Source organism: Biomphalaria glabrata, chromosome 17 (genome assembly GCF_947242115.1).
Source record: "Biomphalaria glabrata chromosome 17, xgBioGlab47.1, whole genome shotgun sequence".
Classification (NCBI taxonomy): Eukaryota; Metazoa; Mollusca; class Gastropoda; family Planorbidae; genus Biomphalaria; species Biomphalaria glabrata.
Genome location: NC_074727.1, coordinates 13,209,398 through 13,237,178, shown reverse-complemented (window position 1 = coordinate 13,237,178; position 27,781 = coordinate 13,209,398). Strand labels below are relative to the sequence as shown.

General features: G+C 37.6%; 1 protein-coding gene across 2 annotated transcripts in view; it reads right to left on the bottom strand.

Moving 5' to 3' along the window:
- Window positions 1-27,781, bottom strand: part of LOC106055553 (putative thiamine transporter SLC35F3) — a 70,197-nt gene that overhangs the window by 21,449 nt on the left and 20,967 nt on the right. For both annotated transcript variants that reach the window (XM_056016342.1, XM_056016343.1), the window contains exon 2: window positions 8,416-9,184. In XM_056016342.1, coding sequence (XP_055872317.1) covers window positions 8,416-8,455 — 40 coding nt within the window. In that variant the 5' untranslated portion in view covers window positions 8,456-9,184. The remainder of the gene's footprint in view (window positions 1-8,415; window positions 9,185-27,781) is intronic.

The following is a 27,781-nucleotide window of genomic DNA, read 5'->3' as shown; positions in this document are numbered from 1 at the left end:
ATTTCAAACACAAGGACAGTAAGCATCAACCAGATTTTTAAAAAGTCTAAAATACAGAATGCAGAGAAATGTGTTTTTTTTCACACTATTATGCCTATATAATCTTTATCTATTGTATCTATACGAGCTACAAAGACAGCACCACAAATGAGGGAATCCAAAACAGGATCACAATGGCAACTTGGCCCCACGCTGACCACTTTAAAAAAAACGCAAACTAAAACTGTATTACAAGATCCTCGGGACTCGCAAAATAGCGAGACAGAGAAAGCGACAACATCAAAGAATGGACGGGACTGTCATTGAAAGATATTCAAGTTGGGGTAAAAGACTGAGAGGAATGGAGAGAGATGATCGACAGATCATATGTGGTGCGCAAACTGTTCAAAAAGACTACAGACTAAGGGATAAGTGAAAGTAACGGTTATATCCTCCTAGGTATTTATATTACCCCATTATATCTAGTATATGTCTTTATTACCATTCATTGAATGACTAGAGCTAACACCAAGGTAGCTACACTAGACGGCACTCATGAACATGCATGCTTTGTTTTCTGCAAGAGCTAAAGAGAAGAATTATTAACTAGCTGGATAGAAAGATTGACACAGGTAAAGGAGCGAGAGAGAGAGAGAGAGAGAGAGAGGGGGGGGGGAGGGAAGGGTAGTAAAATCAGAAATGGGGATATCATCTAACTCTCCATTGATTGACAGGCGACTGACCACCAGGCCTGGTCCATAGCTAAAAATGTCATTAGCTACTGCGTCGAACACGGACGTTCCCAGGAGATTATGACAATATTAGAAGTTAGTCTGATCTTTTGAGGAGACACTATGACGTTGGGAGTTAACGAATGGTGAGTGTGACCTAGCAAAAAATCTGTATTTTATTTAAGGCATAGTAGTCGATCAATATTGTGAAAACTTCTGCCCCCATTTCGCGTTACCTGTTGGGGACAGGACACGGCTTCTCTTTCAATCTGAGATGCAGATAGAAGAGATTCGGAAGAGATGATGCCTCACCATAAAATATCTCTTTTCAATCCTCGAGGACTCCATTGTTTACACCTAACTATCCCTTTCGTTTATTCCTGATATAAACTCACATCTTCGTCATAGTCTCACACCCTAAAAACAATGCAAAATTTGAATCATTGATTTTGACAACGTTTCATTCTTCTATTGAGCTAACTACTTACCTATATATATATATATTGGACCTGTGACGAACAACACACATTCAGAATATTCAGCATGACTCGAAACCCTAGTAAGTTACATGGTTGACCAATGCCACTGACCCTTCAAATGAACCAAAGTTTTAGGACCTCGCTCTGGTTTTACCTCATGAGGAACATGTGTACTTAGTGTGTTGTCCAGTATGTGTTCTTTTCTTGGACATGTATTCTCACAGATACAGTTGACTGAATTTGAGTTCAGCCTTCCTCAATGTACCCGAGGGGGCCTAACGTGTGATTCCTGAACTCGGGCCGAAGGGTTCCTTGCTATTTTACTGCCACAGACCCATAAGGGTAAGGCTAGATCATTAACCAAGTCAAAAACAAAAGAACAGACCCTAACACGGCATCAGCATGCTACCAGCCGGTACCAGACCATTACAACAAAACACCACTATCATAGTTTAGAAACGTCAATCGGTGGGTTTATCAAAGAGCTCGTTGTTATGTTGAAACGGATTCTATAACAATTAAAATCCCAATGACTATCTATGTTATTAGCACAAACTACCACTCACTAACTGGAGGATTTATGTATCTATGAATAGATCTCTTAAACTATCAAAAGGATTCACATGAAATAACTTACAGAGATTCATTATACGTCTTAGGTGCTAAGACATGGTTTTGACAGATTTGCAGCCTGAACGCCATTCTATAAAACCATTGGATTTTATTTTCACACAAAACCTAGGGTCAAACAAGAGAGGGAGGATCAATAAAGAGATAAAAACCCATTTAAGCTTGGCATCTACTGAACAAACTGTGGAAAATCTGGAAGAGTAACATCAACTTCCCAGTAAAATTAAAACTGTATTCTTCCCAAGTGGTCTCTACCCTTGCATGTGATTGTGACAGTTGGACACTGAACGCTGAGGCTGAAAGAAGACTCCAAGCTTTTGAGAGTAAATGCTACAGCAAAATGGCTGGGTATCGGTTATCAGGAAAAGAAGACAGATGAGTTTGTACTTGTACTTGTACTGTTACAAGTCAACACTCTGGCTGGAAAAAATGAAGAACTTCCCAATACTGTGAAGAGATGAAAGCTGAGCTGGTTTGGTCATAGTGTAAGACATGAGTCACTGTCTAAAGTCATCCTTCAAGGTACAGTGGATGGATCACGAAGAAAAGGTCGCCCAAACAAAAGCTGACTGAACAACATAAAAGAATGGACCGGAGTCTCTCTTGATATCCTGCTAAAAACAGCCGCTGATCGGGAAAAGTGGAGGTCTATGTATAGTGTAACGGATGCATGTGTAAATCAGATGTAATTGAAATATTTCTAAAGATACTTGATGATACTTAGTGCGTGAGTACCTTGTTTGGTGTATTATTATTACGAGCTTGACACATGAGCATCGCGTCACTTATATTGAATAAACAGGTATCAACAGGAACGAAGACTAAATGACCAAGTTGACTCAAGATGAACCTTCTAATAACTTTTAATACAGAATGGGCCACAGTCTAGTCCGTCACTAATAACGATGTTAACCCCTCAAGAGTCTAGCAGTAACTGATTTCTAAAAGTCTATTCTAATCTCTAGCCCCTAAGACTATGTCGTCACTATAAAATGTACGTTAACTGTCAGTCTAACAAAGTGCGCAACTAAAAAAACTAACTAAACTAGCTATCTAACACTAGTTATCTATTGTTTGTTTCAAGCTTACTGTAAAGCGGCGACGTATAAAAGAGACTAATTTAGCTTATACCACCACTTCAAGTTAATTAGCTCATTGGTTAATTTTTTAAAATTGAGTCTTGTGTTGTCAGGTAAAAGAAATAAATGTGCAAAATTTCAGCTTGATCCAAGATTGGGTTTGGGAGAAATCACGTATACAAACCTTTTTTTTACCAGACAGACAGACAGACAGAGTGAGTTGATATAAGCTTTGTAAAAAGATAGAAAAAGATAAAGAAATAGAGAGACAGGACAGGCCGTTCATTTCAAAGTAGCAGATACTACATTACACAAGTTTAAAAGTATATTAACAGAACACAATGTCCCGCACTACTGACACTAGGCATATAACAGAATGCTATGGCACTTCTGACACCAGTAAAATTATGTAACAGAATAAAGTTATATATTAGACTAGGCAAACATCACCAAGACTCACATATAGAATATTGTTCAAACATCGCCCAGTTATCTCCTTCTACGACCCATTTTTCAACCCCCGAGTCAGTTCCAAGTTATAAATCTAATTTTATGATTCCTCCTTGATCTGATTAATGTTCGTTCATTGATCTCTTTTGCGTAATTCATTCCTTCTCACTCCTTTCTCTTCTCTCTCTCGCTCACTCTCCGTACCCCAGACTTTCTGGCACGAACGTTCGCTACTTAGACGAGTACTCATGTAACTGTCAAACAAGCGAAGTATTTAAAAATCCGTTTGAAAAAACAACAACAAAGCATATCTAATGGGAAAGAACTCCGTCCTTAAAACTATATCTACCAATAATTTACAAGTTATTTCTCTTATTTGATATCAAATAAAATTTAGGACAAGTCCAGTAAATGCGGCTGAAATAATGGCTAATATAGGTCCACTAAACCTTAGGAGGGAAAGGTCAGTACTGACCTGCTATGAGCGGTATAAAAGGCTGGATGAATACCTCCCAGCTAGAAAACTAGTGGATGGTTGGAGATGCAGAAGACGTATCCAGATGCAGTCTTTTATGCATCATGCCACTAGGCTATCTGATGAAGCTGGCCTCTCCACCAACCGACAAAACATTCAACGCTTTCATCCCCTTCCCCCTTGGTGTCGCCCAACGACCCCAGACATACACTTGAAATTAGTAGACCCTAATGCCACTAAGCAAAGCCGTTCATCTAACGACCTTCAAATCCTAGCTCTGGAGACCATTAATACCTTCAAGCCCAGTGCTATTTTTGCATACACTGATGGGTCGGCATCAATAGATTCTGGAAGAGCAGGCTATGGAGCCTACATCGACTTTCTTGGCTCTTACACAGTCAAAATCTTTGGACCATGTGGTAGTGTTTGCAGTTTTGATGCGGAGACCATGGCAGTCCGTGAAGCCTTAAAAGTCATTGACTCTCAACTCGGCGAGGGACATTAGAGGGCAACACAGATTGTTGTGGTCACTGACTCAAAATCTGTACTACAGGCTTTGCAAAGCCCCGGACCATGGTCCCCCAATATCAACACTGTCATCATGGCTTCACATAACATTAAACAACGCTATGGCACCCCAGTAATTATGCAGTGGGTACCGAGTCACATAGGTGTGACTGGCAACACAATTGCAGACTCTTTGGCCCACCAGGGAGGGCAAATTCCACCTACTGATGAGGCTGTAAGCTTTCATCAAGCCCTGGCTATAATACAAAAAACAGAAATGGAAAAGTGGTTTGAGTGCTGAGACAAGTCCCAAAAAGCCCGTGGAGTCTGGGAGCGCATGAGGCGCCCTGACCGCACATCCCCGTGGTGGAGGCTGTCCAGGCCTGAGCAAGCTATTATAGCACAGTGCAGGACAGGCCACTGTCCTGATGGCTCATATTTCTCGCGGCTGTGGCCAAATTTTGATTCACGGTGCCCCCGCTGCGGGGAAGAAGAGGAAACCATGCCTCATATCCTGTTTGACTGCCCCAGACTTGCTGATCTCCGTCTCGACAGGTCTGGGAAACCCAAAATTCTCGACCTGTATGGTGACATTCATGCACTACGCAAGACAGCAGGGTTTCTGTCCAGGGCTTTTGCAAGAGAGGATTTGAGCCTCTCAAGCCCTCACTCTAATGGAGTTTGATGATGACGATGATGATGATCAAATAAAATAATTAATTACCAACAATTAGTTGACTAATATAGTATTTTTGTTTACTGCTTCATGTCTTGTTAGGTACAATAAAAAAATGTTTTAAGTATTCACTTTATCGGAGAATGTGTGAGGGAGAAAGAGAGTTAAACAATTACTTAAGGGTACAACACCCCCTCCACCCAAATTAAAAGCTATATTTGTGAATACTGAAGTATTAGTTTCTCTTGTTGCTATTAAATAAAATAATGAATTACCAATAATTAATTGTCTTTTTGGTTACTTTTCAAAAAATTGATTTATGTCTGTGTCAATAAATAATTTTGGGAAGTATCAACTTGATCCGAGAATGGCTGTAGGAGAAATAACGTGTACACACTTTTTACCAGACAGACAGACAGACAGAGTGAGTTAATATAAGCTTTGTAAAAATAATTATTTCTACTACCGTAAGAAATATAGATCTAGATGTAAATGATGGATATTATAATTCCTCCTATTAGCTAGCAAACTCTGGTTGAACACTGAGCGCCTATTTCGAAAACGGGTCAAAGATCTGACTGTAATAATTTAAAATAATAATATAAGCATTTTTAAAATTAAAATTGGCTTGTATTTTTTTTTATTTGAACACGGCTTCAGCTGGAAATCCCGCACTCCGCTCAAATATTTCTATGAATTCAGTAAGGAGGTGAATAAACAGACCTACAGGCATCGGCGCCCGCAGGGGGGGGGGTGCAAGGTGTTGCACATGCATCTCTCTGTATCCAAAATCATTTAAAATGTAAGTAGAAACTGTACAAGTCGTGCTCTCACTGGTGACTGAAGTACAATTGTTAAGTTAATTTTGTAGTAGACTAGTCAAGGCAGGTCACGAATTGATGGCCGACCATGTACGTGCACCCTTATGAATTCTGAGAAGCCACATTAACATTTCGCCAATATCTAGGCCGGCCCTACAGGTTGCAGGGACCTATGTGAAATTTGGGTTGTGATAAGGATAATAAGTGAAAATTAAGATTTTGTATTAGAAAATAAATTCGTCTTTGCATCTTATTCATACTTTACTTTTTTTGAATCGCGATTAGGATTGGCGTTTTCCAGACACATCGAAATGATAATTTTGCATCAGTTTTCAGAAGATTTTAATAATCTGAGAACATTTTCATGACTTTTTCTTATATTTTATAATTTCAAGAGAATTCCAGGAACCCTTTAACAATAAGTTAAAATGGTTTAATCTATTAATTTACACCTAGAATTCGCATCGCGCGGGGCCTATGAAAGTGCGGGGCCCACTGCGACTGCATAGGTTGCAGTGGCCTAAGACCGGCCCTGGATCATCATCATATGTTACACCTTCAAAACAATTCACTTCTAGTAAGTAGCAACATAACAAGTAGTGCTTCCACTCAAGTAGAGTTGTAAGGATAGGCTATTACTCTAAGAAACTAGAAAAAGCAAATCTGTAGTTCATGTCCGGCCATGTACGCTTTATTATAGGCTTGCTATTGTTTGCACTTTAAAAGGGTGTCAAACATTCTATAACACGTTAGTCGTGACGATTTGTTTTCATTTGCACATAATTATAGTTATTGTTAAGGTCTAGAATATGATCGATGTATTTTTTTTTTGTTTTGTTTTGTTTTTTGCCTTGGAGCAGAAATCTTGCCAGTTGTCTTTCGATGTGATAAATGTTCTAGTTTCTTTGAACAAATGTAAAGAGTGTCAATGTATTTACGTATTGCGGAGTTGCGGCCGGTTTTAGCGCTCGATAAAATAGCTGCGTGAAACACGACCGCCAGTTTACGATAGTAGAGCTAAAAGAAAGCTCTTCACAAGCCATCGTCTGAGTCAAAACGTTGATTTGGAGTAACGGACAACTGGCAGCAACAAGAAACACCAAAAATACGAGCAGCAGCAGCAGCATGAAGGAACTGCATTGGCTGGGTACTTGAAGATGAAACTGTAGATATCTTAGGCCCTGAACAAATGTCTTTGAGCCTTCGTCTTTTTTTTTATTGCGATTGTACTCGAGAAGACTTCATTGGTTTTGTTCCTGCTGTTAAGAGAGACGCATTGCCTGTGTCTAACGTCATTGTCAGCAAAAACATTATGCACAGTTTAGACATGGACAAACAACTCGGTCAAGGCTACGATGGCTGCCACGTAATAGCGAAGATAAGATAATTTTTATTGATCCAATCTAATGGAAATTCAGTTTAACTACAATTGACAAGCTCAGCGAAACTATTGTACAAAAACAATATTGATTAAAAATTCGAGTAATATAGAGTACAATAAAGCATAAACAGAATGAAAAAAAAACCCGAGCTGGGTCAATAACATATTTTGCCACATCCAGCGCAGACAACGGTTTAGGTCTAATATAACGCCGCTCTTATTTCCCTTATAATGCCAGGCACAAACAGAGCTGGGTCGACATAGGAAGCTTGTGAAAGAGTTAAATAAAACTTGAAGAGTTCACCTGAGCTATTACCCTGACTTTAAGTTCATCTTTTCGCTAAACCTCATATATTATGCTTGTTACTGATGTATTAATGAGAAAATTGTGTGGTGGTATTGACCGTGATAATTGGCGCACATTGACCCTTTCATTGATGGCAATGATTCTATGCCAACCCCATTAGTAAAAGCATTTCAGACCCTCCCCCATCCCAATGTTTTTGTTTCAAAGACATACCTCCTTTATACAATTTATAGAAGTATTATTTTGCTCTTAATAACTAATGAATGTTAGATTTTATATCGCCCCCCCCCCTCGAGGAGAAAAAATAAGCGAATGTATAAATCTACTACACTTTATAATATTCTAATGATAGGCCTGCGAAGTGTACCTGAACATTATTTTATTTAACTTTTCAATGAATAATACCTACATGCGGAGTAGTATAGTCCGTTTAAGATAAATAGTTTGTAGTTCTCTAGCAAAATTTCTTTCTTTTTTTCTACTTTAAACAATTATAACGATCAAACCAGAGTTTTCCCAGTGTGGCCAATGACAATATACATCAACTGTTACATTTCTAGGAAGATCGTCTTAGCCGTTTTCGATTTTTATATAGCGCTACTTTCATGCTTATAGCATGCTCAGAGCGTAATGGCCCAATCTTACTTGTGAACCAGTGGGGGGAGGGGGTATCTGGAAGAAGGTTTTCTGTGCTGCCTTTAGGCGCTCTGAAAACACAACTCTGCTCGAGTCGGGTGTCGAACCTCGAGCCCCGTTCATATGTAGCCAAGCCAAGTTCAATCGTACTTATCCTCTCGACCACGCTTCTCAGATACACGACGAGGTTTCACCATAAAGGTACGAGTTGAGTTGTAAGAAGGATAAAGAATACAAAGTCAAAGTTTCTATATAAAATGTTACCTTCAACATCGGTGGTCTCTGCGTAGGAAGAGACGGGCATCTCAAACCGCACACCGTGTACGCCACGCGCTACTGTTCCGTTACTTGTGCAAGGATCAGTCCTGTCTCCACTTGCTGCAGCTTCGACGACGATGTCATCAGCGGCGTCACCCCTGCCGCTCCATGGCTTCTGCTGTCGTTGCTGATGCCGCCTTTGAGAAGACTGTTCCTGGCTTTCCTCGCAGGCGGAACTTTCTCCCAAACCGCTAAGAACGACTCCGCCTCTTCCGTGTCCGGCTTCAGGTAGATTTCGCTTGGGATCGCTGTTGATGGGCGATGTTCTGGAAAGACCGGAAGTGACATCCACGTGACCGTCTACCACCACCGCGGTCAAACCGTGGGACTCCCGAGCAATTTTGTCAGAGTACAAATTAAGACTTGAGCAACTTTGTCCGAGAATTCAACTGGCATTGGCGACACAAATATCCACAGATTACATGGTTGATTAGGACACGCGTTCACGTGTACAAGATCAAGTTGAATGTATGGGAACTAGTCTTAACAGTTAAAAATCAAACAACAGCATTAACACTTTACCATCCATTCCTTTATGGAATCGCTAGAAAAAAAAAGGGGGGGGGGAACGAAGTTTGCAATGGAAGAATTTCAAGCGCAAGGCTTGTACACGCTTTTAGAATTACACAGTTCGGAAACACACTGGCTGCATTCTTTTAAAACAAATATTTGATGGGAGTTATTTCAGTAGCTCGTTTTAGATCCAAAATGTTACCTGTGGAGAATAAAAACATACTATTTTATAACTGGTAGTAAGGATTAATGAGTTATGCACAAAATGTAAAAATATATCAGAGAGAGAGAGAGACACACAGAGGGAGTGAGAGAGAGAGAGAGATAGAGAGGGAGAGAGGGAGGGAGAAGATAATCTCTGGTAGCCTAATATAAATAAAATAATCCATTCCTACTTTATGTTGAAATAAATGTGGGAAACTAAACATTCTTAATTTTATTTTTCAGAATTCGTCTTACCTTTGCACGAGGGAGGCCATATACAAAAGGGATATGACTGATACTCAGCAAAAAGAAAAATACAGTAGGCCTATAATTGTCAGTGGAGTCCCCCGGACTAAAAAGGTAAATATAACTTTTAATGACTTCAATAATTAAGGAAATGATATTTCTAAAATTTTGTCGAGCAGCATAAGCGTAATATTTCGACCAGATGGAATGAGTGACTCAAATGTTTCATTTTTGTTTTATGAGACATAAGTTGTGAATTAAAAGCAGAAATTGCAGAAATACATAGGAAATAGAAAATCCATTCTATTGAACTGTTCAAACCAAATAAACTATTAAAAAAAACACACACACACACACAGAGTAGTAAAGTACACAGACGAAGTTTTCTTTCCTAACACAATGTATTTCACATTTGTAAGTTAAACAAACTAACTGCTATTTTATTCTTCGCTTGCACTCATGGCCCTTTCAACCTTATGTAGTTATTGTTCTAGATAGCACTGCATTAAGCCTCACTATACAACTCATTTAACGAGGAATAGACTGCATTATCGTTCTTGTAAGCAATTCCACCATACATATTTATCAACTTATCAAATCTTTCAATTTCTCGTTCCTGGGCCTCTCTATTAATCGAAATAAACAAAAAGTCATTAAACAAATATATCAATAGTCCTACCTATTTTTTTCCCTCGTCTAAATGCATACTTTGACCTTATTTCCATTTTGAGATCTATATGCTCTAAGCTACTGTTCTGTCATTACTAGGCGATTAAATCTTATCTGAATCACTTGTATTATCGGATACATATAAGTGGAACCTCATTTATCTAACTTTAGCATCCCAAGCGAGCGAGTTGACGTACTTGATTCTAAAAATAGACCTATGCTCCCTCGTCACCGCCCATCGACAACGGCAATTTGAATGAAAGTAAAGAGAGATAATTCCAAACTCCTGCAGAGGCATTCAAGGGATGTAACTGATATTTTACAGCAGATGCAGACAATAGCCTATCTATAATGATTTCAAATGGTTGTGAGGTTGACGCCACCTTTCAAAACAAGACACACATATTTTTTTAAATTTTTAAACACAAAGCATACACAAGGGAAAGAACCATATTTCTCAATACTGCAAGATTTATCTCCCATTTTCTTCATAAAACTTAACTAATTAATTACAAAATATTGATAAAGTAATTGGTAATTTTTTCATTGATTCATCACTTGCCATTGACAGTGTATAATTGTGCAAATTTTCAACTTATACGAGAATGGAAAGAGGTAGAAAAAACGTGTAAAAGAATCCTATCAGACAGACAGACAGACAGACAGACGGACAGACGAACTGAGTTAATATAAGCTTTGTAAAATAACACAACATTAAAATTCCGGTCAGAATAGTCTAGTATATTAATGTGCACTGATGGCCAATATGTCATTTGTTTTGATTGTTGTCAAATCTGCCCTCTAATCTTGAAGCCATTCATACTGTTGTAACTTGCACTGCATTTACCATGCGCACCAGCGCACTAATCAGCACGGAACTAGAACAAACTGTTTGGACAAACGATAGACGCTTCCTTCCAACCAAGAAGAAAGAGAAACATAACCACTTGGGTTAGAGAGTGAATTGCTGCGTCTGCAGTAACACGAAAATGATGATCGCCAGTGGACAGGCCAGCAAAGTGAGAAACAGCGAGGTACTCTGTCCGTTTGTCAAGGACAGGAAGTTGTCTGGAACAGTAGAAGAGCCGCTCTTGCGAATCGGAAGACATTCGTGGTGTATTGTTTGTAGAATGTTTTACATGTTTCTGATGTTCCTTCAGAGTTGAAGATAGTTTACTTCCTAGTCCAAACCTCCCGCAGGACGACGGGGAATGGGAGCGGGCAGAGTTTGAACCCTCGACCGTCGATAAATCCGAACGACAGTCCAGCGCGCAAACCGCACGACCAGGCAGCCACTGGGAAACCACTCCTAGAACAGCCACAAAGCGACACAGATCTGTGAATCCGTAACAGAGGCGGCACCAGTGAACAGTATGAGCAAGAGGAGAACTGAGAGACAAGACTGACATTTGTGTTTGGTTCTATCATTCACATCTTTATTAGAAATAAACATCCATCGTTTTAGTCTTGCTCATTAGTTGCCTCCCTTTAATTTCAAAACACTGCTATAAATTCGTTGTGCATTTTTGGTGTAAATTTATTTGGCCTGACATTGTCTTAATTTTGACTTTAAAATTCTTTTTTTTTTAGGCATCCAAGATAGATGCCAGATTTTTTTTTCCATTCACGGACAATGTTAAAGTTCTTGGGATCGGGCTGACGGGGATAGTCTTTTTACACGCAGACAGATAAATCGGGATCTCGGGTTCCAAAGTTGAATACATACTTTGGGTAAAGTTTGACGTCCTCGTCATTTGATGCCCCTAGCGGCCCGCACTACCCCCACATTGCTAAGTACGCCTCTGGTTTATCGTTTTAATCAATATTGGAGCACATTAAATTGTGGTCCCTCCTCTCAACACCATATCTGGCAGGGGATAAAAACTGTATGCCGGGGCAAAAGATCTAACAAGCTCCGCAGCAAAAACACATAACAAAAATGGCGATATTGAGAATTACGTCACGCCTAGAGTCTAGACTAGTCTAGAGTGTTTTTGAAAGATTTTGATTTTCATTTCACATTCATTCCATTAAATTTGTATAAAAAAAACAAACAAAACATGCTAATCTATAAATAATAATAGGTACATACTGATTTTGACAAACTTTCTCTAAACTTAATGGATAAACAAGAGAAATAAAAAAAAAAACAGCAACTTTAAAATGAAGCTTATATAAAGTGTGATTGTACCAATTATTTTGGATCAGTCATGTCATTAAATTTGTAACAGATCTACACTAGCAACAATAAATCTGTGCTATTTAAACGATTATTCCCATTTGTTTTTGTTTATCGCAATTTCATTCTTTACCATATGATCCTATCTCTTATGTGGACCATTTGGGGGGGGGGGGAGATGAGATTCTCTGGGTAAAGGTTACCGTGACACCTTTTTAAATTCATTTTACTTTTTTAAATAAAGGTGTACGACTTTAATTCCAGCTTGAGGTATTAAGCCTCCTCAAGCCATAAAACTACCCACTGTGCTTGTGAAGCGCTTATGAAAATGGAAGGTTTCATAGCTATCTATCGTTAGTTTCAAAGTTTTAAGCGACGACCTAATTCTCTACACAAAGTATAAAGGGGACTAATTCAACTTATACCACCACATCAGTCAAGAAACAACGTGTTCAGTCTTTCTACCAGACAGAGTCAGTTGATATAAACTTTGTAAAACAAAAACATACCTAAACATTTATAGAAACATGTTTCACTGAGAGACTTTGACGGCAACAAAAACATTTCATCTCTAAACGAAAGAAACCGGGAAAAGAATTTGTTTTGTTTGTAAATCGCCGTCAACAATTTTCAATATTCATGAAAGCAGCGGAGTGTGTGATTTGTCTGAGATCGATGACGAACTAGATTCATGCCTTCGGTAAAGATCTTCAGGTCGAATTTTTTAAATTTTTATGAGGAAAAACGAGAAGCAACAGGAACGAATCTGTTGATGTAATACAATCGACCTAAGGGACAGTGGCGTAGCTACGATGGCGGGAGGGGTGGGGAGAATTAGAAAATCCTCCACTTGAGGGGGACCAAAATGAGTGTTTTTTTACATTAAATATTACGCAAAATGCAGGGGCCCTCCATAGAGTCCAACCCCCCCCCCTAGGGCCCCCGAATGATGGAAAATTCCGAGCTACGCCACTGCTAAAGGACAATACATTTTTAGCGCCCCCCCCCCCATGGGTCCACATAAGAGATTGCACCACTGGGCATGCTATTATAAGCCTGAAACTGCGCTATAAAAAAGTAAATTGAATAGAAGATGAACGCATGGAACATAGACACTCTGTCTTATGTAAGAAAAATGTCTCAAGATGTTAGGACAATAGTCAAGAGGTTTTGTAAGAGTACAAAGTAATGAACAAGCTTACACATGTTTCTGTAAAGGCAGCAAAGCTCCTCCCTCATGATTACAGACAGAAACACATTATTAGTGGTTAGAAAACTAATCATTGACTTCTGCGCAGTCGACGTTAAAGGTCAACCAATAGCCTCGTTTTGATCATAAGCAAACAAAATATAAAGTACTTTAAACAAAACAAAGCTTATCCAAAGGGAACTATACAACTTACAACTATATCTCTCAATAATGTAGAAGTTATGCTTTGTGAAAAAAAAACTTTTTTGTCTGTGTTTGAGAATCACCGAGTCTCTCTATCCCATTAGTGGCAAATTGTATCTAACCAATGTTTATTGTGTGCTTAGCATGGGAACATGGAGGAGGGACTTCCTGTTTTTCTGACAGGCTTTCTGAAGGCGATGAAGCAAACAGAACCACACAGCTGTGAGGAACCAGACCTATGTGGACACAATACCTCCACACACACATACACAAGTACAAGGGCCTACACACACATACACATCCAAGACATCTTCAATTGAAATGTATATGCAGCGTGCCAGGAAAAAAAAGAAGAGGAGGCAGACTGAGAAAGCGATGGACTGAGAAAGCAATTCTAGATCTTATAATAACGCATAATATAAAAAATACTTTGCAAAAAAGCGTATATTGAGTAAAGAGGACCGTCCAAAAATTGCTGACATATTTCTCAATGTTGCAAGGTTTATTTCCTTTTAATCCATAAAAAATTGATTAATCACCCCAAATTGATTAACTAATTGGTTAATTTGTTTCATTGATTTATTGAGTTGTTCTTGTGCAAAATTTTAAATGGATCCAAGAATGGGAAGTGGGAGAAAAATGTGTAAAAGACTCCACACAGACAGACATACAGACGGAGTGAGTTGATAAAAGCTTTGTAACAAACTCTCTAATTTGAGCGCTAAAACACGCACTGAAACCAACAATTAGCATTGATTTTGGAATTTTAAAGAAATGATCACTGTTACACTCATAACTACAGCACTGGAAATAAATCTTCTAGCCCATAGCTCACTCATTACACTACTGGATCTTAAACCTTTAGCCCAGCGTATACACATAACAACAGTATTGGGTCTTAAACAGGGTTAGTCTACATAATTCAATATTGTCCAATAGTTGGGATTTTTTAAAACTGTTTTTTTAATGTATTTGTATTGTTCCCCCCCCTCCCACACATCCTTTAAGTTGAGATTACAACTTTTTAAAAAAATGTCTTTAAATGTTGGTCTTTATGGTTCCGATTTCATTGTATTTATGGCTGCATAATATTTTAGAATATAAAATGTACTATTGTGTGCAGGAGGTTTCAAGAGTGAATTTATCATACAGTCTAGAGATTTATATTATAAGCGCAAAACACCACTGACTGACTGACTGATCAAGAGATCTCATCAACTACCTTACGGATTTGCTTAAAATTTCGTACACAGACACATACTAGGCGCTCACTTAGAACCGGTCTTGACAGATTCGCAACCTGACCACCACAATTCGCAGAAAAAAAAAACAAAAAAAATTCCACAAGATTTCTATTAAACGTTGTATTTTATTTTACGTTTTTTTTTTCCACATATAGCCGCACGCAGTCTATTAGCTAAGCAAAAAACCCCCCAAAAAACACACAAAGCCTTCCGTATTTTTAAAGCATTTTTTTCTTCTTTTTCTCTTAGTCTACTTATTTTTAATATGCCTTCCTATATCCGTTTAGTTTTAGACACTAGAAATCATGGGAGCAAATCAACAGGCCTAGCCGGTGTGTAATACTAGTGATTAATAAAACATACAGTAATTACGAAAAGTATCAATAAGAAAAAAAAACTCTAGCGGATATTTTCTGTCATTAAAGTTATAGATCCTAGCTACGGCTATTTGCAGATGCTTCTTCTATTGTTTTCGCTTTTGAATTAGAATAATCTCAAGTTTGCTAACACATAATTTCGCCCACTTCTAAAATCTTTTGTCATAGAATTTTTTAAAAAAATATCTAGATATTCACTTTCCTAATCACCTGTTATATAACAAGGAAAATGTCAGCGGCGAACAAACGCACCATTTTACTCCCACGCGGAGTCATTTTAACATTACCTCACGTGGTAGCGTGTTGTTGTTTCTATTTTTAGCTCAAAGATTAGGCCACCTTTTTGAAGCTCTCGGCCGCCACGTTCAAGGACGGAATATTTATCTTGTAATTTATCAGGGTAGTGGCTGTCCCGGACTGACCGGCCGTTGAAGGCTTCCCCCGTTCACCGGTTCCAATGTTGCCTAAACTTTATGCTTTATGTCAGAGTATTTTTTTTTAAAGATTAATTCTTATTGGTTGGAATTTTAAGGGTAAGCATGACAATATTCACACATTAGCCTTGCTCTTCTCACCCCCCCCCTTTTTTTTTCTATGTCAAGCTTGCGCTTCCTTTTTAAAAAAAAAACTATTCCACTGTAGGATCTGGACGCAGCATACATTTCTTGTTTTAAATACTAAGTATAGCCATGAAGTCACATAGATCTAGAAATTGGCCATTCTAGTTAACTACTTGTTTTGAACGCCTCAAACGCTGTTTAATCGTATCATTACATGTTTCAATGGGACTGTGTGATTGATAAGTTGTGATATTTTTAGAATTTAAATCTGATGACCTAATATCCAATAGTATGCCGTAGATCCTGGTTGAAGTAAATTAAATTTGTAATACTAATTTAATCTAACACATTTTCCTATATAATGTAGTAGCCTACATTCAGGGCCGGTCCTAGCAATTGCGGGGCCCTATGCGAAACTGATTGCGCGGGGCCTAGTCTGTGTGGGAATAAGGATATTAAGTGAAAATTAAGATTCTGTATAAGAAAAAAAATTCGACTTTACTAAGTTAAAAATTGCGATCTGTACTTTACGAACCTTGTAACCAATGGCATATTTATATGCTAGTGACTATAAAAGTAAATAAAGTATTGGAACTTCCGATTAAGGTATACATTCGCCCGATTATTTCATGAAAGCTGACAATGCCTTTTTTTCTTTTATCACGCGTAGGATTGGCGTTTTCCGCAATTAATGACACCCACAAATGACAATTTTGTCTATTTTTTCTAGAGATTTTAAAGAGTTTTCAGGAGATTTTACTAAATTCAGGAGATTTCCAGGAATTTTTCGTATATATTTTGCAATTTAATAATTACACCCTGAATAAGCGCGGGGCCTATGAAAGCGCGGGGCCCACTGCGACCGCATTGGTTGCAGTGGCCTAAGACCGGCCCTGCCTACATTCGTAGAAAGCGCTACTAGCAGGCTTACACACTAAGCGAGTAAAAAGCCACATATGGCTTGTAAGAATAGAGTTCACTGCAAACGTGTATACAGTCATCAATACATTATCACACTTGTAGTGATTGTGAGTACAAGTAGAAGCCCATGATGTGATATACAATTTATGGGCCAGTTTGTATGGAAATACAGGGCTGATTTTGACATCCAGTCCGCCCCTGTTTATACCCCCGCTAAAATACGCTTCTCCAATAGACAGAAAAGAACTAAAATCTTGTACTGAAAAGATCCCTGCTTATTTTGAACTTCCGTGGCAATTTTCTTTTAGTTCTATTGGAAAATTACTGTTGTTTCTGGAAATGTAAAAACCATTAAAATAACATTGGCATTACTACGTGACACTATAAGAAAAAAGAACATTTGTGACAGTATAATGAAGAGCCTTGTTTATATGTATTTATAATGAATATTGCAATCTTTAACATGGGATTAAAAGTCCTTGGGTAATGTTAAGGTGGACAGTGGGCTGGAGAGGGATTTAGTTAATGAGAAAATAGTAAGGCTACAGAAGTGACCGGGTGCTGGCCAGTCAAATATCTATCCAACTCTCGGGTCAGAAGATGTCTGCGTCAAGCTGTAATTGCTGCCTTAAGAAAACAAAACGAAATTCTATCCCTGCGTCTGTCTCAATAATTTTTGAGTTCCCAAAACAACTGTTCATGACGTTTCTTCTGTCGCGTGAAAATTAGCTTTGCAGAACTTATTTTTCAGAAATAATGAACCAAAGAGATTCGAATTCGCAGTACATTTGAAGACGCACTTATACCCCGTGATAGCTGTCTGGTTATCAGTGCTCTATTTGCCTGTAGGCAACACAAGCAATATTAGTCGGGGAAAAGTAAAGGCGGTTGGTCGTTGTGCTGGCCACATGACACCCTCGTTAACCGTGAGCCACAGAAACAGATAAACTTTACATCATCCGCCCCATAGATCCCAAGATCTGAAAAGGGGGAACGTTACTTTAACACAAGCTATAGATTATGGCCCCACCTTCTTGGAGACTCCCAAAACTGTTCTGATGATATTTTCAATCATTTTAAAGAAAGAGCAAAGGAGAACTAGTCTTTATAATCCTGACAGCTACTTTCATTTACTCTATATATTTTCCGTATTGTTTTTATTTAGTGTTTAACTATTGTTCATACTATTTTACTCAACAGGGCAAAGAAACATCATAAATATGCGCATACATGTAAACTTCATAACTTGTGAAAACATTCTCCTTATATATAAAAACACGACTACGCCCTAGTGGGTACATAGTGCCACATATCGGAAATCAAGTTCTAACCAAGTGTGAGGCGTGAAGCCGAGTTGTTACAGGTGATAGAGTGCTCATCATTTCGTTGCTCCTTCACACAAACACACACACACATACAATAACACAAGCATCTTAAAGATAGCACCTGTTTGGCAAAACACACACATACACGCACACATATCGGAATTTCACACTTGTGGAATTTGAACGAAGCCTCATCAATGTTTGATGGAATTTGAAGTCTGTGCAATCGAAGAGAAGCGAAAGAAGAAAAAGACGAAGAGAGAGAGAGAGAGAGAGAGAGCGTGAGAGTAAAAGATACAGAAGACATGGACTAGAGATCAAGTTTCTAGCGTTCATGTGTTAATCTAAATGGCATGGAGTTGATCTAAATGCATAGAATTCCTGAGTTACTTGAACGAGATGGAGACTCTTAGTGAAAGAGTAAACCTTTGAGTGTCGCCATGTTTCAAAATTGAAAACATAACCCTAACTCTAACCTAGAGTTATGAATATATCCACATCCTACCTTCCAACCTACCTACCTTCCAACCTACCTACCTTCCAACTTATGATATCCATCTATCTCTCTAGAAATTCTGTCTAAATAATTGCCTTACTGTCCCTGACATTTCAGAAATAATTAAAGGTAATACTTTGGCCATGGATCGAAATAATTATGTTTGACATTTAAAAACAAATCATTAATGTTTCAGAAAATGAAGTCACTTCTTGAAGTAACAGATTGTAAAGCAGGCAATTAAAGTTCATCATTCCTCAACGTTCAATCTATGAACTGACTAAAGTGTCAACAACAAATACCGTCGCTGCACCGTTTGAAATTGAATAACAATCATTCATATCTGTTCATTTCAATTTCTTTTCGAAGTTAGTTTTTTTTTAAAATGTGCTAGTTTAGCTTTTCTAAAGGGAATAAGAAACAAGTTATTATTTGTTATTAAATATTGGGCCTCAACTATGCAAGTTACTTTTTCTTATCTGATTTTATTTTAGTCAAATGTTTGACAAAGTATGGGTGTACAGAACAAAGAGTTATCTGTCTTTGAAAGGCAATGTCTTCGATTCCTAAGGTTGAGTGCAGTGTTTCACGGTCTTTCTTTGAACGGCAATGTCCTCGATTCCTAAGGTTGAGTGCAGTGTTTCATGGTCTTTCTTTGGACGGCAATGTCCTCGATTCCTAAGGATGGGTGCAGTGTTTCACGGTCTGTCTTTGGACGGCAATGTCTTCGATTCCTAAGGTTGAGTGCAGTGTTTCACGTCTTTCTTTGAACGTCAATGTCTTCGATTCCTAAGGATGGGTGCAGTGTTTCACGGTCTGTCTTTGAAAGGCAATGTCTTCGATTCCTAAGGTTGAGTGCAGTGTTTCACGGTCTTTCTTTGGACGGCAATGTCCTCGATTCCTAAGGATGGGTGCAGTGTTTCACGGTCTGTCTTTGGACGGCAATGTCTTCGATTCCTAAGGTTGAGTGCAGTGTTTCACGTCTTTCTTTGAACGTCAATGTCTTCGATTCCTAAGGATGGGTGCAGTGTTTCACGGTCTTTCTTTGAACGTCAATGTCTTCGATTCCTAAGGTTGAGTGCAGTGTTTCACGGTCTTTCTTTGAACGTCAATGTCTTCGATTCCTAAGGATGGGTGCAGTGTTTCACGGTCTGTCTTTGAATGTCAATGTCTTCGATTCCTAAGGTTGAGTGCAGTGTTTCACGGTCTGTCTTTGAATGTCAATGTCTTCGATTCCTAAGGTTGAGTGCAGTGTTTCACGGTCTGTCTTTGAATGTCAATGTCTTCGATTCCTAAGGTTGAGTGCAGTGTTTCACGGTCTGTCTTTGAACGGCAATGTCCTCGATTCCTAAGGTTGAGTGCAGTGTTTCATGGTCTTTCTTTATTAGAATATTATTTGCACATTCTTTTATTTTATAGCATAAATTCAAAAATTGACCTGAATATTTATATTTCTTTTATTGATCATTTTTCTCTTCTCACTCTAAAATTGAGTACGGTATCACTGATAGAATAAACTGTAACAAGAGAGGATCGGGGGCTATAGTATGTGTAGTATGCGCTATACCAGGGATGGAGGGATAAGTATAAAAGATATTTTAATTTCTTTAACATCTTTTTATTTTCTTGGGCCGTTCTATTTCACCAACATTAAAAAACACTGATCTATAAAAGATAAAGAGAAATTAAGTCGTTCTACGATTTATTTCAAGATAGTAACACTTAACGACTGAGAATCAGAGCAGAGCTAAGTGGTCAAATCAAGACTAAATCCATGTGGTCAAATGGCTTCCTGGTCGTGTAATATGCGCTATGGGCTGTCTTCCCTATGTCTCCAGGTTCGAACCATACGCCGCTGACATCCCCCGTCGTCCTGAGAGAGGTTTGGGCTAGGATGTAATAATCTTCAAATCTGAAGGAACTTTCAAACAAACAAATCAAATCCAACTGTTCACATCAAGACTAAATTTAAGTATTTCAATCCAGTCTACAGCCAAGTGATCTAATAAAGGTAAAAACAAGTTGTTAAATGCAGACTAAAGCCAACATACAAAATCCTATGTAAATACAAATCGTGGAATGCAAATAAAAGAAAACAAAAATGGTCAGACGGTCAAACCTAGGTATCATTATTTCTTTAATAAGTCAACCACATAGATCTGTAGCTTTCAAATGAAGTAAAAAAAAAACTTGCGAGATCAACTCAAACAAGTCTAAAATCAAGTGAAATATGAAAAATGCTTTTGTTTTTTAAACATAGTCTACAGTGAGAGAAATAGCATTAATTATTGAGAATTGATCATGTAATATATTTTAATTAGAACTAGACAAACAATAATATATTTGTGCGATTTGAAATAATTTATAACATTTTCGACCAGTTGGGTGGGGGTATCTGGGAAAAGTTCCCCCCCCCTTTGTGTTTTTTCTAAAGGGAAGAACTCCACATTTACAACTATATCTGTCCATAATGTAGAATGTATTTATTTTTTTCGATATCTATCAAAATAATTAATTACGAACAAATACTTGTCTAATTGGCTATTTAAAAAAAAATTGTTTCATCTTTTGTCAGGTACAATAAATAATTGTGGAAGGTGACAACTTCATACGAAAATGGGTGTGGGAGAAATAACGTGTTCAAAATATTTACCATACAGACAGAGTGAGTTGACAGAAGCTTTGTAAATAAACTGCTTGAGTGTGAATTTGAACTTGAGGTCTAGAGCCCCCAAGATGGAAGGCCGATATGTTATAAAAATAGAATGTTTTATTGTCCATATTAGTTTAAATTTTTAGCGAACGACCTAATTCTCTTCACAGTACTTATCTCCCCTTAGCTTAGAACATTTTCTTTATGAAACAAAATTAATTAATTACGACTTATGGATTAACTAACTTATTTTCATTTTTTTTTATACATGTGCTTTCATCGACAATGCACGAGTTTCAACTTGGGAAGTCGGAGAAATGACGTGTAATTTTTTTTTCCCAGACGGAAGGACAGAGTGACTTGATATAAACTTGGCAAAAACAAAAAAAACAACTAACATTGTTGAGACTTATCTAAAAAAAAAAAAAAAAAGCTAAAAAGATTCAAGAAATATAAAAAAATCAGCCTTCGGGTTATGATTTTGTGATTTTGCCATCACAAAAGAGATACAAGATACATATAACAAAGACAGACACCAACATTCTTTTGTTTCCCTGGTTATCAAATCATTATATAAGAAAGAATCTGATATAAACTTTTCACATGTAACTTATGAGTGAGTCTGGTGTGAATGTACATTTTTTATTTTTATAGTTACAAGGTTTTGTTTGGTGTAATGCACAAATCGTAAGACAAATTTCCTTACGGACAATAAAGATTATTATTATGATTATTATTACTATTATTATTAAAAGTAATAAAAAAAAACGAATGCCTATTTCAGCTCTAAGATTATTTTGTTTATCCATACCACATGTGCAGGACACGACAAAAGGATTACGTTTGACTTTCAACTTTGACCCTTGACTGCTCTAAGCGTGCATCTGAGATTTTAATCAAATTAATAAACAGCAGGAGGGAAGCAATCGATGGAACTACCCATAATTCTCTGTATGATTTGATTCCATCAACACAATTTATGAATCAACGTCTCGCGTTCGATAAAATCAATACGTCACCGCACTAAACAAACAAGCACTCCAACACAATCACACACACACATATATATAATCAGAAAAACGTTTGGATTAAAAAGCCTCTCGCTTAATCCGAACTCGGTGGTGGGGGGGAGGGGGGGGGAGGTCAACTCTCTAGTATTGTTAATGACGCCAAAAGTGATGAGATATTTGAAAAAGAAAAACTTGCCAACTTTACACCGATTAAGAGCTCACTTATCCGTTGAGCCTTTCTGTCAACTTTGAGCATTTAAGAATATATTTAAAGAGGCGAATGCTGCCAAAGCTGAATAGGAGTATTACGTCTGCCCGATTGAAAGAGCCTCGTGGACATAAGGATAGAGTGGGGCCAGTGTAAATATGTCGTAAAAATTGTCTTTTTTTTTTTTTTTAAAGCAGTGGCAGATGTAGATCTAGTGTAGAACCGTCTTGAGTGCGACTTCATTAGGCAACTTGTTAATTATATTTTACAGACGATACGATCTCTTGTAAAAGACTATAAATAAGACGTTCCTGTATAAGCATTCAACCATATATTTGGTTTGACGTTTTTGATGTCTAAATGGACATTTCAACAATTGCTTAAGTAAAAAAAAACGGATCTCAAAAAACGGCTCTGACGATTTTTCCTAGAAATGTAACAGTTGATGTATATCGCTGAGAAAAGAATTGCTAGCTCGTTGGCCACACGGGGAAAAGTCTAGTTTGATCGTTATAATTTTTTAAAGTAAAAAAATAAATAAATACATTTAAGTTTGGCTAGAGAACTAGGACTAAATCTAGATCCAACATCGGTTTTGAAAAGACTATCGCGTTCTTGAAATGCTCTATTTTTTTTTAATCTAACGTTCATTAGTCAATAACAGAAAGAAAATCGCTCTCTGAGATGTATAAACAGGGCCGGAGTTAGGTATGGGGAGGCCCGGGGCAGATTTGTTTTTCATAAGCTTTAATAAAAATCTACTTATTAATAGAAATACTAATATCTAAAAAGCATGCCAGATTATAAAAGAAAGAACTTCTAAATTAAATTTTTAAGGTTTTAAGCAATGTATTTGTTTTATCTGAAATACGAGCACATTATAAGCGAACACTTTTAAACCACGACAGTGTTGTCAACTCTAAGATTGAAAGCAATGTCGGTACAAATGCAAAAAGATGTCTAAAAACAAACGTAAAGTTTCTGACCCGTCGAAATATAGATTTTTTTTTCTATTTTCTAGAGGCCCTTTTACTATGGAAAACTCTGGGCTGTAGCCCCCGTTTTTCTTGTTTTCCATTTTAGTGACTAATATTCTTTATGTTGGTAGTAGATTTGGACTATAGAATTTGACTATAGAGTTTGACTACAGAATTTGACTCTATAATTTGAATTCGGAGTTTGGATGTAAGAGTTTGCAGGTTTACACTAGAATTAGAACGAATAGTTTGAATAAACTTTGAATGAAGAGTTTGACTGTAGAATTTGAATAAAGAGTTTGACTGTATTTTATGTTTTCTTTGTCACTTGAAATTAGCACAACCTCCTTTTTAATGCATCCAAAGCGTAAATCAACTGCTTTGAGGCTATTTGCTTTTTGCCGTCGATACAGAAACTCCAAAAGAACTTAATTATTTGTGTCTCTGATGAGTCTAAGGGCTTCACGCTATCGATAAAGGGCTAACCGTTCTTACAAAACTTTATTATTAATGTTATAGGCTCATAAGCTCATATGTTTTTCAAAGAGGAGCGGGGGTAGTTAAGGTGGAGGGCAATCCCATGCGATATATGATTGTGTCATGACTCATATTCATATAGAAATGCATTTTAAGTTAAATAAACTACCCTAGTTTTTCATTGAGTTTTACAAGAAAGCACACGCAAGCACGTCACAGCTTGACTAGATAATTGGACCAAACGGACAGACGTCGGGGCTTTTGTGCACTAGACAAACTTAAAAAGGATCAACTCCTGTGGAACCACAAAATTCGGACCTCTGGTTAATGTCATTGGCTCCCCGAGGGTGCCAGGGAATGACAACACTTGAAGGAGTTATACCTTGTCAGAGCCTCCACCCTATCCCATCGATTTCTGTTTAAAAATTATATTTTTTTTGAGACTGTATAAATGTTGATTTTATTTTTAAACTAGCCTGATATGACCCGCGGCCCGCTTACCTTAGTTTGTGTATCACTGATCTAGTGCCATTTTCCCCTTACATAGCTAATATAAAATACTATGAACAAGGATTTACTTGCTTTGTTTGTTAAAAGTTTAGTTCTACAATAGAGATAATATAGACAGGTTTAAATATTTTTTTAGGGCTTTCGTGTTGTGGGAGAGACATGTAACATACACTACGGTCTCTGCCTTGATCTAAGGAACATTTATGCCAAATTTTATTAAGATTGGTCAAAAGATTTTGATTTCTATTCGGGACATACATACAAATATACATACCTACATACATACTCCTTACATTCTGCTTTATATATTATATTAGGGAAAAAATGTAAGCAGCAGACGTCTCTTAGCACTTTTTGTTAGAAGTCAATATTTCTTAGCAGACGATCGTTCTTAGCAGATGATAGTCTTAGCAGACGACATCTGTTAGCAGACGATATCTTTTAGCAGACGATATTTCTTAGCAGACGATAATTCTAGATATCATGAAACCCTTGGAATTTAATGTTTTGTAAATGTTTTTTTTATATATAATTCATGTTTTGTAATTACCACTGCGAATGGCTTTACTTTATTTCTCGATTTTTGTATGTATTTAATGCAAGGCCGGCCTTAGGCCACTGAAATATATGCAGCCCCAATGGGTCCAGCACTTTCATAGGCCCGCGCTAATTCTAGGTGTCAATTATTAAATAAAACCATTGTAGTATATAACATGGTTTCCCCGGCCTCCTGGAGCTCCTGGAAATGTTCTGAAATAGCAAAATCGAAAAAATTCCTGGAAATCTCCTTAAATTATTGAAAATCTCCTGAAAAGTCATAAAAATCTCCAAAAAGAAAAAATAGACAAAAATTGTCATTTCGGGGAGTCAATAAATATGGAAAACGCCAATCCTACGAATGATAAAAAACGGCATTGTCAGCTTTCATTTAATAAAAATGCAATGCAAAGACACATTTATTTTCAATACAAAATCTTATTTTTCACTTATTATCCTTATTCCAACCCCGACTGGGCCGGTCTATTCGGTTCGCATAGGGCCCCGCAATAGTGAGGGCCGGATTTAATGCATTGACATAAGTTTTCTTATAGAATAATTAGACAATGCCTTGTCAGTTGTTAGTAGCTAGTTAATTAAAATAATTAGCACATTCAATATTTTTTTTAAAGTTCTCTTTCTGTTCCAAAGTAGTCAATAGATTTATTTGAAGCACGATGCTGACAATGGCCAAAGGCTAAGATTAAAGACTTATTGAACCTTATTGGAGATTTGTTGTGATTACGAGGACTCATTGTTTCCAGTTAAGGAACAGAAACAACAAAGAAGTAATCGAATCGTTCAATAGCGATTGAGATCGAAGTATGGCAGACAGATGGACATCAACCGATAGCAGCTTTTCCCTGGAGTTGACGACATTCCCGGATTATTCAAATTAATCTCGATATTTTTTAGAATTCCTCCTATTAGCTTGCAAACTCTTCGTGAAAACTGAAATAGGACACTGGGAGGCTAAGCATGTAGAAAATGGCTCTAACGATTTTCCTAAAAAATTGACAGTTTATGTACATCAGTGAGGAAAAAAAAAGATACTTCCTAATTGGCAACACAATAAAAATTCTGGTTTTAAAATTAAATTTGGTCTGGAGATCTATATCTTAAAACCATAGACTATACACACTTCAGTGGAAATTCCCGCATACATTCACTAGAGCAGTGATGCCCAAAGTACGGCCCGCGGGCCAGAACCGGCCCGCGACGTGGCTCCATCCGGCCCGCCGAAACGTCGGCACAAAAAGTAGAAAAAAAGTTGAAAATGTATCTTTATCTTCGTTTATGAGTTTATGAAATGGAACTCTGAATGTAGAGTCTACCAGAAAAAGTGAACGGATCTTTTTGTGGAACATAAGTCAACATAATTGTTTTGTATAAAAAGTCTGACTGTCTCAGAAACAACAACATATACAGCGGCCATATAAAACAAATATGATGGCCTTCTTGGTTTGATCCGCGTATTAAAGATTGGTTAAACTACGCCAAGAGATTGGAGGGTCGATGGGAACATTTACCAAAAAGAGACAAGAAAATAAGTTGGTGATAACGTTAACTAAAATGTTGCTCACATTTTAAGTAGAGAAATGATATCATTTTTAGATATGCAAAAAGTGATATACTTTAAATATTCCATTAAATTAATGTAAGTCCTAGATCCAATAGTTTTAAATCGTTCCGGAAGAGTCACGGTTTCATTTTTTTTTTTTTACCTATTTGTTGATGTGGCCCGCGACACGCGTGTCGAAAGTTAATATGGCCCGCAGGTCGAATTAGATTGAGCATCACTGCACTAGAGCGTTAAGAAGACACATAGACATTTTGCGCACCGTCTTATGAAGAAATCATTCGCTGGACCACACTAGAGTAAAAAAAAAACAACCTAATAGTTTTAGACAATCCAAGGTCAAGGTGATTAAAAGAAGGCACGTGACTAGTATTGACTGGGGTGGAGCAGACTTGCCTTGAGGGCATGGCTTCTAGTGACATACAGACACGGAACAATAGAAGGGAGCTTTCTTTTTCCTTCCTAGTCTTGGGAAGTGTGTGTGTGTGTGTGTGGTAGTTGGGGGGGGGGGTGGAACATTGGGAGAAAGCTCATCATTGGTCAAAGCCAAACTTTGAATGAACAATCTATTTTTAGTCACACGAGGACGGAAGCGGGTGATTCTGTGTGAGACACGAGCAAGAGGAGATAATCTAGAGAGGTGGTTTCATTAGCAGCCTCGTAATCTTTTGAAGTGGCAATTGTAGCTTCCCTTTGACAAATTGGGAAGACAATTTAGCCATAATTCAGGTTGAACAAAAAGAAAGGTAACACATCCATTTTGGGGTCATTAATTATTAGTATTATTATTATTTTGCGCGCACACACACACACATATACATATATATATATATATATATATACATACATACATACATACATACATACATATATATGTACATAATTTTCTTTGAATCTTATTCATTCTTTACGAGGTACAATATCACGATCAAATTGACTTTATAAGTCACACAGTAGCTAGGCCTAATCATGGCCTATTCAAAATTCTACATAGATCACGCTCAAAAGCAGTAGCAAGTTCGATCTATCTTCGTGAATTGTTGACCTCAATTAATTGAATGAACCCCAATATAACAATTTTGTCAATTTTTCAGATTTCCATGAGCCCTTGGGAAATCGGAGACCGCGGAAAACTTGTATTATAAGTTATAATGGTTTAATTTTATAATATACACTTAGAATTAGTGCGGGGCCTATGAAAGGTGCGGGGCCCACTGCGGCCGCATAGGTGGCA